Genomic DNA, 12,088 nt, shown 5'->3' with positions numbered 1-12,088 from the left:
TTTAATTAGTAATAAATGTTGAATTTCATGTGTGGATATCACTTAATTGGGGTATGTGAAGACCCTCAAGGTTAGAGTAAAGAATCAAAAGAAGTTAGTCTAAAGAAAATTAAAAAAAAAAACATTTTACCAGCGTTAGGAAGTGGTTCTTTGCAGCAAGTGACAGGACTGTATTTACTATAAAAGCAAGTGCCTAGGGAAGCAGGGCTAGAGGGAACAGCACTAAGCCCAAAATGTACTAATTATAAATGTTTTTCTCTTTTGGCCCCATCTGAACATCTTTGACTACATCCAGCAGAGAACTGTAGGATATAACTGTTTTGCAGGCTGGCTGGCAAGTGTTGCTGGGAAATCCTTTGTCTGTAGGATATAATGGGTACAGGGGAAGAGGTCTGAAAGTTCTCTATGGATCAGAAAGCATATGATTTTCTCTTCTTTCTCTTGTGGTATGAAGAGTTGCAAAATAGTTTTGCATATGACGCAAACCCTATGCTACTTCCAATAGCGCATTCTAGAGTAGCCTTTCTCAACCAGGGTGCCTTGAGGTTTCTTCAGGGGTGCCTTGGCAAAATCTCTGAAAATTGCCCAGCATTCTAGTTTGACCCTCCCCTGCCCTTCTCCATCAGTGCTGGGGTCACATTAGCTCAGTGATGGAGAAAAACTGAGGGAGAAGAGAAACATTGGAATACTAGTTAGTACCAGTGTGCAAAAGTGTATTTACTTTGGAAGAATAAATCACCTCTAATGTTGGATGTCCCACATGTGTGGATGTTACTGCGTTATATAAAACTACTAGTAGTTTTTCACAATTTAGAATGGGGTGCTTCAAGACTGTCCATAATTTTAAAGGGTGCCTTGACTAAAAAATGGTTGAGAAACACTGTTCTAGAGTATTTATTACAATATTTACACATTCACAGTTTGTGCAAAGGATGTCAACTGGTAAGTAGGTAAGTCTTCTTGAAAGCTAATTTTCCTAACTAGTATGACTCACTGCGACATGTCATATTCAAATGTGGTTCACAATATGAAAAAGTTTGGGTATGACCAGGGGCGGACTGACAACTCATGGGGCCCCGGGCAACAGGAAATCACGGGGCCCATGTGTCCTTGCCTAAACTCAAAAAAGCCTATGAAATAGGTACCAGGGGCATCTCATGGGGCCCCCTACTAACCCGGGGCCCTCGGGCAGTGCCCGAGTTTCCAAATGGTCAGTCCGCCCCTGGGTATGACAGATTTAGCGAAGCATGAACTTACCTCATGAGACATACCACACTGCAACACGCTGTTCCTGGCTATCTCACACATGTCACATGTGCTAAGCTTGAAGACTTGGGCAGCAATGGCATATTCCTCCATAAGAGGTTCCTGTAGACCCAAACAAGGTATGATCATATTTGGTTTTGGCGTTGGTTAATTGTATACAAGCACACCTGCACATTACTATGGTGTAGAATTTAAAGCAGGATTACTAAGGCTATCATACACTGAAGCTGCATTGATGTTTGTTGGTCCCTACAGTCCCCTTGCTCATATACAGAACCCTTTGTATTCTGTGTACAAAGCATTCTGTGAATGGGCAAGAGGAGAGCAAGGTGAATGAACAGCACTGAGACTTCAGTGTATAGCAGTCTGCAGCTGTTATAGCCGCCCCTGCAGTACTTCCATTGAATCAATGTGTACAGTAATCTCTTAAGACCTAAAATATATTTGCACTGCAATAAAAAAAAAAACTTTAAAGTATAATACAATACAAAATCTACTTTTAGTGTGTTTGACATTATGTCTTACTCTATAGTTTTCATAAGGAATCATTTTTGTGCATATATTAAACAGTGCCTTACCTGGAGATCCTGCCAGTAACAGCACTTCCTGTTATAGAATGACAATGCTAAGCCAAGTCCTTACAAATGGTAACAGCATTGTCAGTCTGCTACATGTGCTTCTTCGGTTGGCTCTTGGAGTGCTTATCAGGTCAAATAGGCCGATTTAGGATGTACATACAGTTGTGTTCATAATAATAGCAGTGTGTTGATAAAAGTGAATAAAGCTCAAAATCCTTCTAATAGCTTTTACTTCCATACACACAAATGCATTGGGAACACTACACATTCTATTCCAAATCAAAACATGACGAAAAATATATCAAATTTCTGTTGTTCCTCTAAAAAAATTGAAGAAAAGTGAATATTATTCACTATATAAACTGAAAAATGTTTGAAGATTTTGCTTTCCTTTGAATCACTTAATTAATATTTAGTTGTATAAGCGCTGTTTCTGAGAACTGCTGTACATCTGTGTTGCATGGAGTAAACCAACTTCTGGCACCTGTGAACAGGTATTCCAGCCCAGGATGATTGGACTACATTCCACAGTTCTTCTCTATTTCTTGGTTTTGCCTCAGAAACTGCATTTTTGATGTCACCCCACAAGTTTTCTATTGGATTAAGATCCGGGGATTGGGCTGGCCACTCCATAACGTCAATCTTGTTGGTCTGGAACCAAGATGTTGCACGTTTACTGGTGTGTTTGGGGTCGTTGTCTTGTTGGAACACCCATTTCAAGGGCATTTCCTCTTCAGCATAAGGAAGCATGACCTCTTCAAGTATTTTGATGTATTCAAACTGATCCATGATCCCTGGTATGCGATAAATAGGCCCAACACCATAGTATGAGCAACATCCCCATATCATGATGCTTGCACAACCATGCTTCACTGTCTTCACAGTGTACTGTGGCTTGAATTCAGTGTTTGGGGGTTGTCTGACAAACTGTCTCCGGCCACTAGACCCAAAAAGAACAATCTTACTTTCATCAGTCCACAAAATGTTGCGCCATTTCTCTTTAGGCCAGTCAATGTGCTCTTTGGCAAATTGTAACCTCTTCAGCACATGTCTTTTTTTCAACAGTGGGACTTTGCAGGGGCCTCTTGCAGATAGCTTGGCTTCACATAGGCGTCTTCTAATTGTAACAGTACTCACAGGTAACTTTACACCTTCTTTGATCTTCCTGGAGCTGATTGTTGGCTGAGTCCTTGTCATTTTGGCTATTCTTCTATCCATTCGAATGGTAGTTTTTCGCTTTATTCCACATCTTTCAGGTTTTGGTTGCCATTTTAAAGTATTTGCGATCATTTTAGCTGAGCAGCCTATCATTTTCTGCACTTCTTTATATGTTTACCCCTCTCCGATCAACTTTTTAATCAAGGTACTGAACAATGTCTGGAATGATCCATTTTCCTCAGAATTTCAGAGAGAAATGCACTGTAACCAGCATGTACAACATTTGCTGCCTTCCTTCCTTAAATAAGGGCAATAATTGCCACCTGTTTTTCAAAGAATGAATGACCTCACTAATAGAACCCCACACTGCTATTATTTTGAACATGCCCCTTTCAAGTAGTGATTCAATTACACAGAATCAGCAGCATGCATGTCATGACTGTTGGGTCTGTTGGATTTCTATTACTCTACTACACCTGCTAGTAAATTATTTGCCATGTAGAAATATCATTTCTACCAAAAACAGTGATTGATCAGGTTAGTGATGTCTGACTGCTATTATTTTGAACACAACTGTACACTTTGACATTCTATCTCCCTCTGTCCAAGGCTAAGATGGGCCTAGCATAAGACATACTATATATTTCCATGGTAAGTGCATTGATACTATGTAAACTGTAATACTTTGAGGTATTTATTACTCTCAGATAGGTCAGAGCCATTGTCAGTTCCTTCCATGCTTTTAGGGTGCCATCTTTGTTCATACACCACATAGGATCAGCATCCTCTACCTGGATGCTGGCACAGATATCGCATGTTCATGTAAATCCTGGCACATGACTGTGTTCACAAATGCCTGAAGGCTCACGAGTATGTATTGAATCATCGCAGTGTGGTAAGGTGATCTATGAGTGGAAGAGGTGGGCATTTCATTGGTCTGCCTGTCCTACATTTCTTAGAACGTTTTTCATTCATGGAAGCTATAGGTGATCTATGAATAGACGAGGTGGACCTTTCATTCATCTGCCTGTCTTACATTTCTTAGAAGGTTTTTCCTTCATGGAAGCTATAGGACTGGTGATCTATGAATGGAAGAGGTAGACCTTTCATTCATCTGCCTGTCCTACATTTCTTAGAATGTTTTTCATTCATGGAAGCTATAGTGCAGCTTTTATAAATGAAGGGGGGGGGGGTGGACAGAAAGGGTAGGCATAGTTGGCAATCTTGACAAGTGCATATGTCAGATCCTTCAGTTCAATTTAACCCCCACAGCACTGGAAGATTGCTGCTGTGGGGTGGGATCAGAGGACTGAAGAATTCAACTAAATCACAGCCAGCAACACAAGATTCACGTTACATTGATTGTAAGTATGGTTCATTGTGCTGATTGTTCTGGCAAAAATGTTTTGAATAAACTTAGACTTTGGGCCTCATGCACATAGGACATTTTTACTGTCGCTTTTTAGGGGCATCAGGCTTTTTTTTTCCTGCTTCCAAACGCCCCTCCATGGTAGCCTATGTGTCCATGCACACATAGACTTTTATCAGTGTTTAGTAGTAGGAGAGTTTAGAGGCAGGAAGATAAAACCCACTGCCACTGCATCCAGGAGCAGCAGCGTTTTGGCAGAAAAAATGCTTGTAAATACTGTATGTGTTAATGCTAGACACGTTTGAACATTAATTTTAAATGGCCAGAATAAATTATTATTCTAGCCAAAAAATGAATTAACTTGTCCACTTTTGCAAGCGTCAGGTGTTTTTCCAACAAAAACGCTGCTGCCAGGAGGAAAAGCTAATAGGAGAGTTTTCAAAACATCCTGTGTGCATAAGGCCAGCATTTCCAGGTATGGGGCCCTACCTGCGCCGCCATTCGTGGCCGCGGCTGTCAATCATTGGGTCCCGCCCTGGGAAGAGAACTGTTTGTAAACAAAACAGTTTTCCTCCCTGTCAGCTTGTGCACACTGCTTTGCATGGCTATGCACAGCACAGCCATACAAAGCAGTATGCTTATAGTGAAGCACAAAGACAGGACCCCCTAGTAAACCACACCCAGCACACAATTAACCCTTTGATCGCACCTCATGTTAACCCCTTCCTGCCCAGTGCCATTAGTACAGTGTCAGTGCTTTTTTAGCACTGATCACTGTATTGGTGTCGCTGGGGATGTCAGTGACACAAGTCAGTTCCCCCCAGTGCCAGAATGCCCGCCGCAGTGCTGCAGTCCCACTATAAGTCGCTGATCGCTGCCATTACTAGTAAAAATTAAAATAAATTCTAGTATATATACAGTCATTTGTAAATGCTATTACTTTCACGTAAACCAATTCATTTACATATATTGGGAATTTTTTTTAGCAAAGATATGTAGCAGAATACATTTTGGCCTAAATTTATGACGAAATCTGATTTTTAAAATTTTTTTACTGGACATGTTTAATAGCAAAAAGTCAAAAATATTGTTATTTTTTCAAAATTATCTTTTTTTTATAGTGCAAAAAATAAAAAACACACAGGCGATCTACCAAAGTAAAGATCAACTAGTGGGAAAAAAGGACGTATATTTCATTTGGGTGCAGAGTTGCATGACCGCGCAATTGTCAGTCAAAGTAACGCAGCGCTGTAACGCAAAAAATGTCCTGGTCAGGAAGGGGGGTAAATCCTCAGGAGAGCAAATGGTTAAGGCAGCCCATTCATTTGACTAGGCTTCCAAAGCATCACAACAGACTGAAAATTAGACACATACTATTTTTTGTAACAAAGCTCACCACAACGCATGATAGTACATTATCATGTGCTGGTTCTTTGCATTGGCATGCTATTGAAAATAGATGGCACTGCAACACACTAACGTGTATAGTGCCTTGGTGTGCATTACCATGTATCCACGTGTCAATGGATCTTGACGTAGATTGGCCCCTGCTAAAGTTTCTCTCCTTGTGTCTTGTTACAAAGTTGCAATGTTATAGTCTGACTACTGGGAGATCGGAGATTGAAAAAATATCTCTTGCCTGCAGCAAACAGATGGTACCTTCTCATAATAAGAAAAGTCATTGACCTGAAGCACAAGGATGGATTTTTAATGATAAATATTGCAGTTTCCTTTTTTGAAAAATTCTACAGTTGCTGTATGCGGTGACATGTCAGGAATGTGCTTATGCACTCTTGTAAAGTTACTGATTTTTTTTGCTTGTCCCTTCATTTGAAGCACATATTATACACTAAAAAGAAAAACAGCAAAAACACTGTATCTTGATTTTACCTTGGTATAATGGAACTGCATAGGGTCATCTGTAGACAATGAGACCACCAAGCCTTTTTCATGGAAGTCCAGCAAAGGGTTCTTGGCATACTCCAGAAACAGACTGTTGTTACTCAGTGGAGACATAGCAATGGGGATTTTGGTCAAAAAGTATAGGTATTGCAACACAGGGCTCTGAAAAATGAAATAATTTTCAGTTATACAACAAAGGCAATGCACACCATGAGAAGAAATAGAAAATATACAAAGCCTAAACAACACCAATCACTATCACTGCAGCCACAATTTTCTTTTGATACCTGTATTGAAGTTATGCATTGATTTGCAGAGTTGTGATGCTGTTTGACTAATTTTTGCTGTGAACAGCAAACAGACTTAATTTAGCTTCAGTACTTAGCTTGAAAGTAGAACTAAAGGGATTGTTTTTCATTTTGAATAGGGTATGGCCATATGTGTACCATTAAGGAGATTTCTCTTCATTTCCTATCCCACAGCCAAAACAGAAAGTGAGAAGAAATCCCCCTTTCCCAAAGTGAGGGACTCCCAGGCTATCACCGGGGTCACCAGAACTAGTGTCCCCTGTAGCGCAGACCCAGTGATTGGTCCTGCTGCTAAGCCCTGGTTCTTATCCCTTAATGGTACAATCAGCCAGGCACAAGGTATTTTCATCTCGGGGGTTAAATCTCCCTCAGTTCTCAGACAGTGATGAGGCAGGAGTTGTTCTTTTTTGATGTTTTATTTGTTTGATAGATAGAACTTTTTCAACTGAGGACATTATCTTGAAAAAGATGAATAACACAAAGAGTTTCCTCCACAAAAAGGGTAGCAACAGCTTTTATCACAAGGAGGCTTCCTCTAACAGAGCAGCCCAGGCAGCTAGGTCTGGAACAGTCCCTCTATCCAGATGGGCACAAGCAGCAGTTACTCTCTCAGGATTCTCTGCGGCCTACTCACTGTGATCCAGGCAAACTGAAGGCCTCCTTCACTTTAGCTGACTTTGACACAAGGTATTCCAGAAAGTTCCTTTCTAGGTGTTGCTCTAACGTTCCTGCAACTTTAGGGGATGACTCTTCTGCTCCTTGGTGAGCTAGAGTCCTCTGGAACTTCTTTAGGCCTCTCCTAAGCCTAGGAAGGTTTGATAGCACTTCCAGGCTGGGTCCATCTCCAGCAGGCGAAGGACCCTCTGCTCTCATCTTTATATACCTCTCTCAGTCCCCTGCTGGCCACTTTCCTGACCAGGGATTGACTGAGCTTGTATACAGGGCCAGCTCAGACATTACCCTCTCCTGCTAACTATGTTTCCAGATATATCTGGAAAGACGGAGAGACAGGCAAGCCTGCAGCTGTAAAACTCAGAGTAGGCAAAACACAATTATGTCTCGACTTCCACAGTGAAGCCAAAACGCTAAATTTGCCATACATCTAGCATCTAACTAGGAGGGTGCTACACCCCTTTGGAAGATTTCTCTATTTCTGTTCTGGTAAACAGTAAACAGGTCAAAGAGAGAGGGAGAAACAAATGTTTTTCCATTACTTGTATTTTAAGTACATTACACCTTCTTGGGAAGGCCTGATCTAATTGGCACCATCATCAGTACTTGAAATCTGAACTCCAAGCACATGCTAAGAACACCAATTAACCCAACTATGTATTATTAAAAATACATATATGAATGCAAATATGCAACCTAAATATGTCTTGATCCCCCCCCCCTCCTGCAAACCCCTGTGTAGCAGCACTCAGATTTGCTGAAAGAAGGCCAGCACTTGTAGCCAATTAAGCTCTGCAAAAGTGCATATGTGCTGGTGGTTAGTATGCTGACAGGTGGAGAGAACAAAATAACATATGGATAACCCTGTCAAATTTCTTCTCCTTGACTGTTCAGTTTACAAGGTGGGTATGTATCCAGGTTCTGCTTTAGTCTTCTATCTGCAGTAGCTATGTTGTCTGGGGAAAATTTCTGAGAGGTCTCTCACATCTGAACATTTTAATTGCATTGCAATGCATTGTATTCAGATGCACTGCTTCACAGGTAGGCTAAGGACATCTCCCTGGCATGGTTTGTAAAGGAATTTAGCATTTTCAATGTTTCAATTAAAACATTATTGAAAACACTACTCCCCCCACATTTCTTTTTTTAAAATGTTTTTTGCTTTGGTGCATGTTGTCTTGGGTGGTGCCCAGCCCTCTGTGCAATTTGTTTGACAATTCCTTGCCTAGAAAATGGCCATTACTGTTTTTTAACATTTGTTTCACAACGTGGTTCAGAAATTGCACCCGAAATTTACTTATGTTCTGCTACGTTACCTGTAAGGATCAAGTGTCCACAAACTTTTGGCCTTGTAGATAGTACTCTCTAGAATTGTTTGAGGTTCAACACATCCTGTGGTACCTTTAGTAGGAACATTTTTTAATATTTGCAAAATATGCTTTCCTCAAATGTATAGGCATCAGTACTGGAGTTCCAAATACCAGTATGGCAGAAAAGTAAATTGTGTTATACATGCTATCAATGTATGTTAACCATTAACAAACAAGTGTACCTTCTTAAGGTTTAAGCCGTGAGAGATGTTGTCTGCTGTCATAAATGATGCCAGTAAGTGAGTGATAGCACCAGCCTCTCCACAGTGAGGACGGAAAAGGAAAGTGTTCATTCCTCTCTCCCTGTAAATAAAGTGATGCGTTTATAAATAAAAGTAATTAAATACAACAGAAATAATAACCAAGCTTTGCATTTTAAAACTGTTGAAATCATCAAGAAAGGTGAAAATTGTTTTTTTTTCCATTAACCCTGATAACATTTAAAATGACTCTCTAGATTAGGGGTCTCCAAAGTTTCTAAACAGAGGGCCAGTTAATGGTCTTTCAAACTTTAGGGGAGCCGGACTGTGAAAGTCAGAGCAGTAAATGCCCTGGCTTCACTGGGAGTAAACAACACCCAATCATTGGAATTAGGAGAGGAATCGTACCCCACCGTTGATGTCAGTGGAAGGAATAGTTCCTAATCATTGGTGTCAGGAGGAATTGTGGCCCATTGTTGATGTCAGTGGGAGGAATTGTGTCCCATCACAGGTGTCAGTGGGTGGAATAGTGGCTTGTCATTGGTATCAGTGGGAGAAGCAATAACCCAACCTTGGTGTTACTTGGGGGAATTGTGCCCCATGATTGGTGTCATTGGAAGGAGTTGTATCCCAGCACTGGTGTCAGTGAGAGGAATTGTGCTCTACTGTAGGTGTCAGTGGAATTAATAGTGCCCAACTGCTGGTGTCAGTGGAAGGAAGTGTGCCCTATCATTTGTGTTTTTGGAAGGAATTGTGCCCCACTGTAGGTGTCAGCAAGAAAAATAGTGCCATATCACTTAGGTCATTGGGAGGAATAGTGCCCCATTGTTGATGATATTGAGTGGAATTGTATACTATCATTTATGTACATGGGAGGGTTTGTGCCCCATTTTTGGTGTCAATGGCCGGAATGATGTCCCAATGTTGGAGTCAGTGGATGGAATAGTGCCCCAAGGGCCAGATAAAACTAAGTAAAGGGCCACATCCGTCCCCAGGCTAGTTTGGAGACCACTGCTCTAGATGGTAGTCTTTCAGATTCTTTTGATTGGCATTCAATGCAGCAATCTAATTATTTGTCAAAAAATGCTTTTTTTAATAATTTTGATCAATATACACATCTACTATCCAATGCATGTTGGGAGATCTCTGCATTATTACCTATAGGACAGTTATTTGGAATTTCACAGGTACTTTTTCAATTTGCTTAGTTGCCATCAAACATCAATCTTCAGATAAGGAAATATCCACATACCGTGAAAATATTGTAGATACTTTTCAAAATTCATGTATCACATAGTAAGATTCAGCTTTGTTAAGTTGTTCAAGATATCTCCTCCAATCACTGTACACACTTATGCTGCATGTCTTGGCATTGCAGGAATTTCAGTTAAAAGCATTGGTTCTGACTAGGGTAGAGCCTGAAATTTGGATGACGTTAAATTCAGACTCAAAATTAATGAATTCAGATGTCTCAAGCTGAATCCGAATTGATGTTACTTTTGGCAGCTTGGATTTCTAGGAGAAAGAGATCAAAAGACTCTTTCTTTTTATATCTGCTTGAGTGCCATTGCCCCAGGTCCCATCTTTCTACCATAGCCTCCCTGGTAGAATTTGCTACGGTTGTGTTTTTGCAACTCACCAGGCATGGCTTCTAGAAGCTTCCTATACCATGCTGCACAGTTTTTCTGAATTTCGGTGGTTCCCAAGTCTTTTAAAAATACAGCTGAACCACAACTGATCAGTTGTGCAGAAGGTTGCTCTGACATCACAGCAAAAATATTGGTACACATGCACTATTAGAAAGAAGCTAAGGCATCAGAAGATATGAGAAGATTGTTGCTCAGTCTGGCTGGCAATTGTCATGTTTATAGGTAGCATAGGATATCAGCAGAGTCAAGCTATCTCATAATAGAATAACTGACTATACTTATTATTATTATACAGGATTTATATAGCGCCAACAGTTTGCTCAGCGCTTTACAATATAAAGGAAGACAATACAGCAACGATACAGTTCAATACAAGAGGGATAGGAGGGTCCTGCTCCTTGGAGCTTACAATCTAAGAGGGAGGGGATGTTTGGCCAACTAATTTTGATTTCCAAATATTAGGTTAGTGCTTGGGTTATCTGCTTGCTGTGATCATTTCTCCTCAGTAGAAATAAAAATCCATGCTATGGTAATATGAACTGCTTGAAAAAAATGTTGTGGCCACTGTCTGATGTCTATGGTCATCCAACCATAATTATGAACTTCTCTTATTAGCGCCCTTTGAGTCTGTTAAATCTACAATTAAAGGTTTTGTTATATCTGTTTCAAAAGTTCGTTGATATAAAAAATATGTTGATATTGCTTAAATCTTGTAAGCTAACAACTTTTTGTGTTCTCTGCCTGTTCTGCATTTTTTCTTTTACATTGTTCTGAGCAACTCTTCCCATCTATGTTATAAAGTAAGGGAAAGGTTTCAATAGTTCTATCCTGTTTCTGTTGTCCTGATACAGTAGGGTGAGTAGAGGGAGCGAGCATTGCCACCCTAGGACAGGACGTGTATTACTGGCAGAATCTCTGGGTAGTATTAAGGGGAAAATCCAAACAGAAAACGAAAGCAGCCACCACATCGTAAAAAAACTGATAATCTGTAATATACTAAGTTTTGTTTTTGGGTTTAGAAATGCTTTTAAATGAGAAGTGCAGCTTGTTTCGCAGTTCATTCTGTACTCCTGTGACTCCTTTTCAGCCGACAACGGGCTTACGGTCACTGTCGACTGACATCATGCAGCCGGTCCAGCCTGGGGAAAGATCCTGACTTTAAAGTTGGGATCCACCCAGATCCCTGGACAGGCACCTTGCCTGAGCAAGCCTCTCCCTTCCGCTTCACAGCCCAGCACTACAGTGAGCGCTGGGGGGCAGAGCAGAGAGCCAGAGACTGACAGTCCTGGCTCTCTGCTCAGAGCAGAGGGAGAGAACTGAGTGATCAGCAGTGTCAGTTCTCACCTTTAGAACCAATGGGGAACAGATGTAGCATCGGATTGATGCTGCATCTACCTAGGTAAGTTTAATTTAAAAAAAACAAAATCCTAAACTTCTCCTTTAAGTATCACTGACTTAAACAATAAAATGTCAAACCAAGATTACAACTTGAAGGTTTTTATCCAATGTAAATCTAGTAAATAAAGCAGCTACCACACAGCAGTAAGCATTCACATAACCAAAATGTCTAGTTAGAATGGAGCAATTCACAAAAAGTTACCATACGATAACTTGGT

At 40.6% G+C, this 12,088-nt stretch overlaps 1 protein-coding gene across 1 annotated transcript in view; it reads right to left on the bottom strand.

Annotated features, from left to right (window-relative positions):
• The window catches only part of AMPD1 (adenosine monophosphate deaminase 1), an 89,128-nt gene that overhangs the window by 9,774 nt on the left and 67,266 nt on the right, over positions 1-12,088 (bottom strand). The window contains exons 12-14 of the mRNA XM_089685428.1: positions 8,806-8,926; positions 6,262-6,435; positions 1,258-1,368 (exon numbers count right to left, since the gene is read on the bottom strand). Of these exons, the coding sequence (XP_089541554.1) occupies positions 1,258-1,368; positions 6,262-6,435; positions 8,806-8,926 (406 nt within the window). The remainder of the gene's footprint in view (positions 1-1,257; positions 1,369-6,261; positions 6,436-8,805; positions 8,927-12,088) is intronic.

This window comes from Staurois parvus, unplaced genomic scaffold (assembly GCF_062004578.1).
Source record: "Staurois parvus isolate SC_StPar_1 unplaced genomic scaffold, SC_StPar_1.0 ptg000375l, whole genome shotgun sequence".
NCBI lineage: Eukaryota > Metazoa > Chordata > Amphibia > Anura > Ranidae > Staurois > Staurois parvus.
The sequence above is the reverse complement of the archived record's forward strand: the minus strand, read 5'-3'. Positions and strand labels throughout refer to the sequence as shown.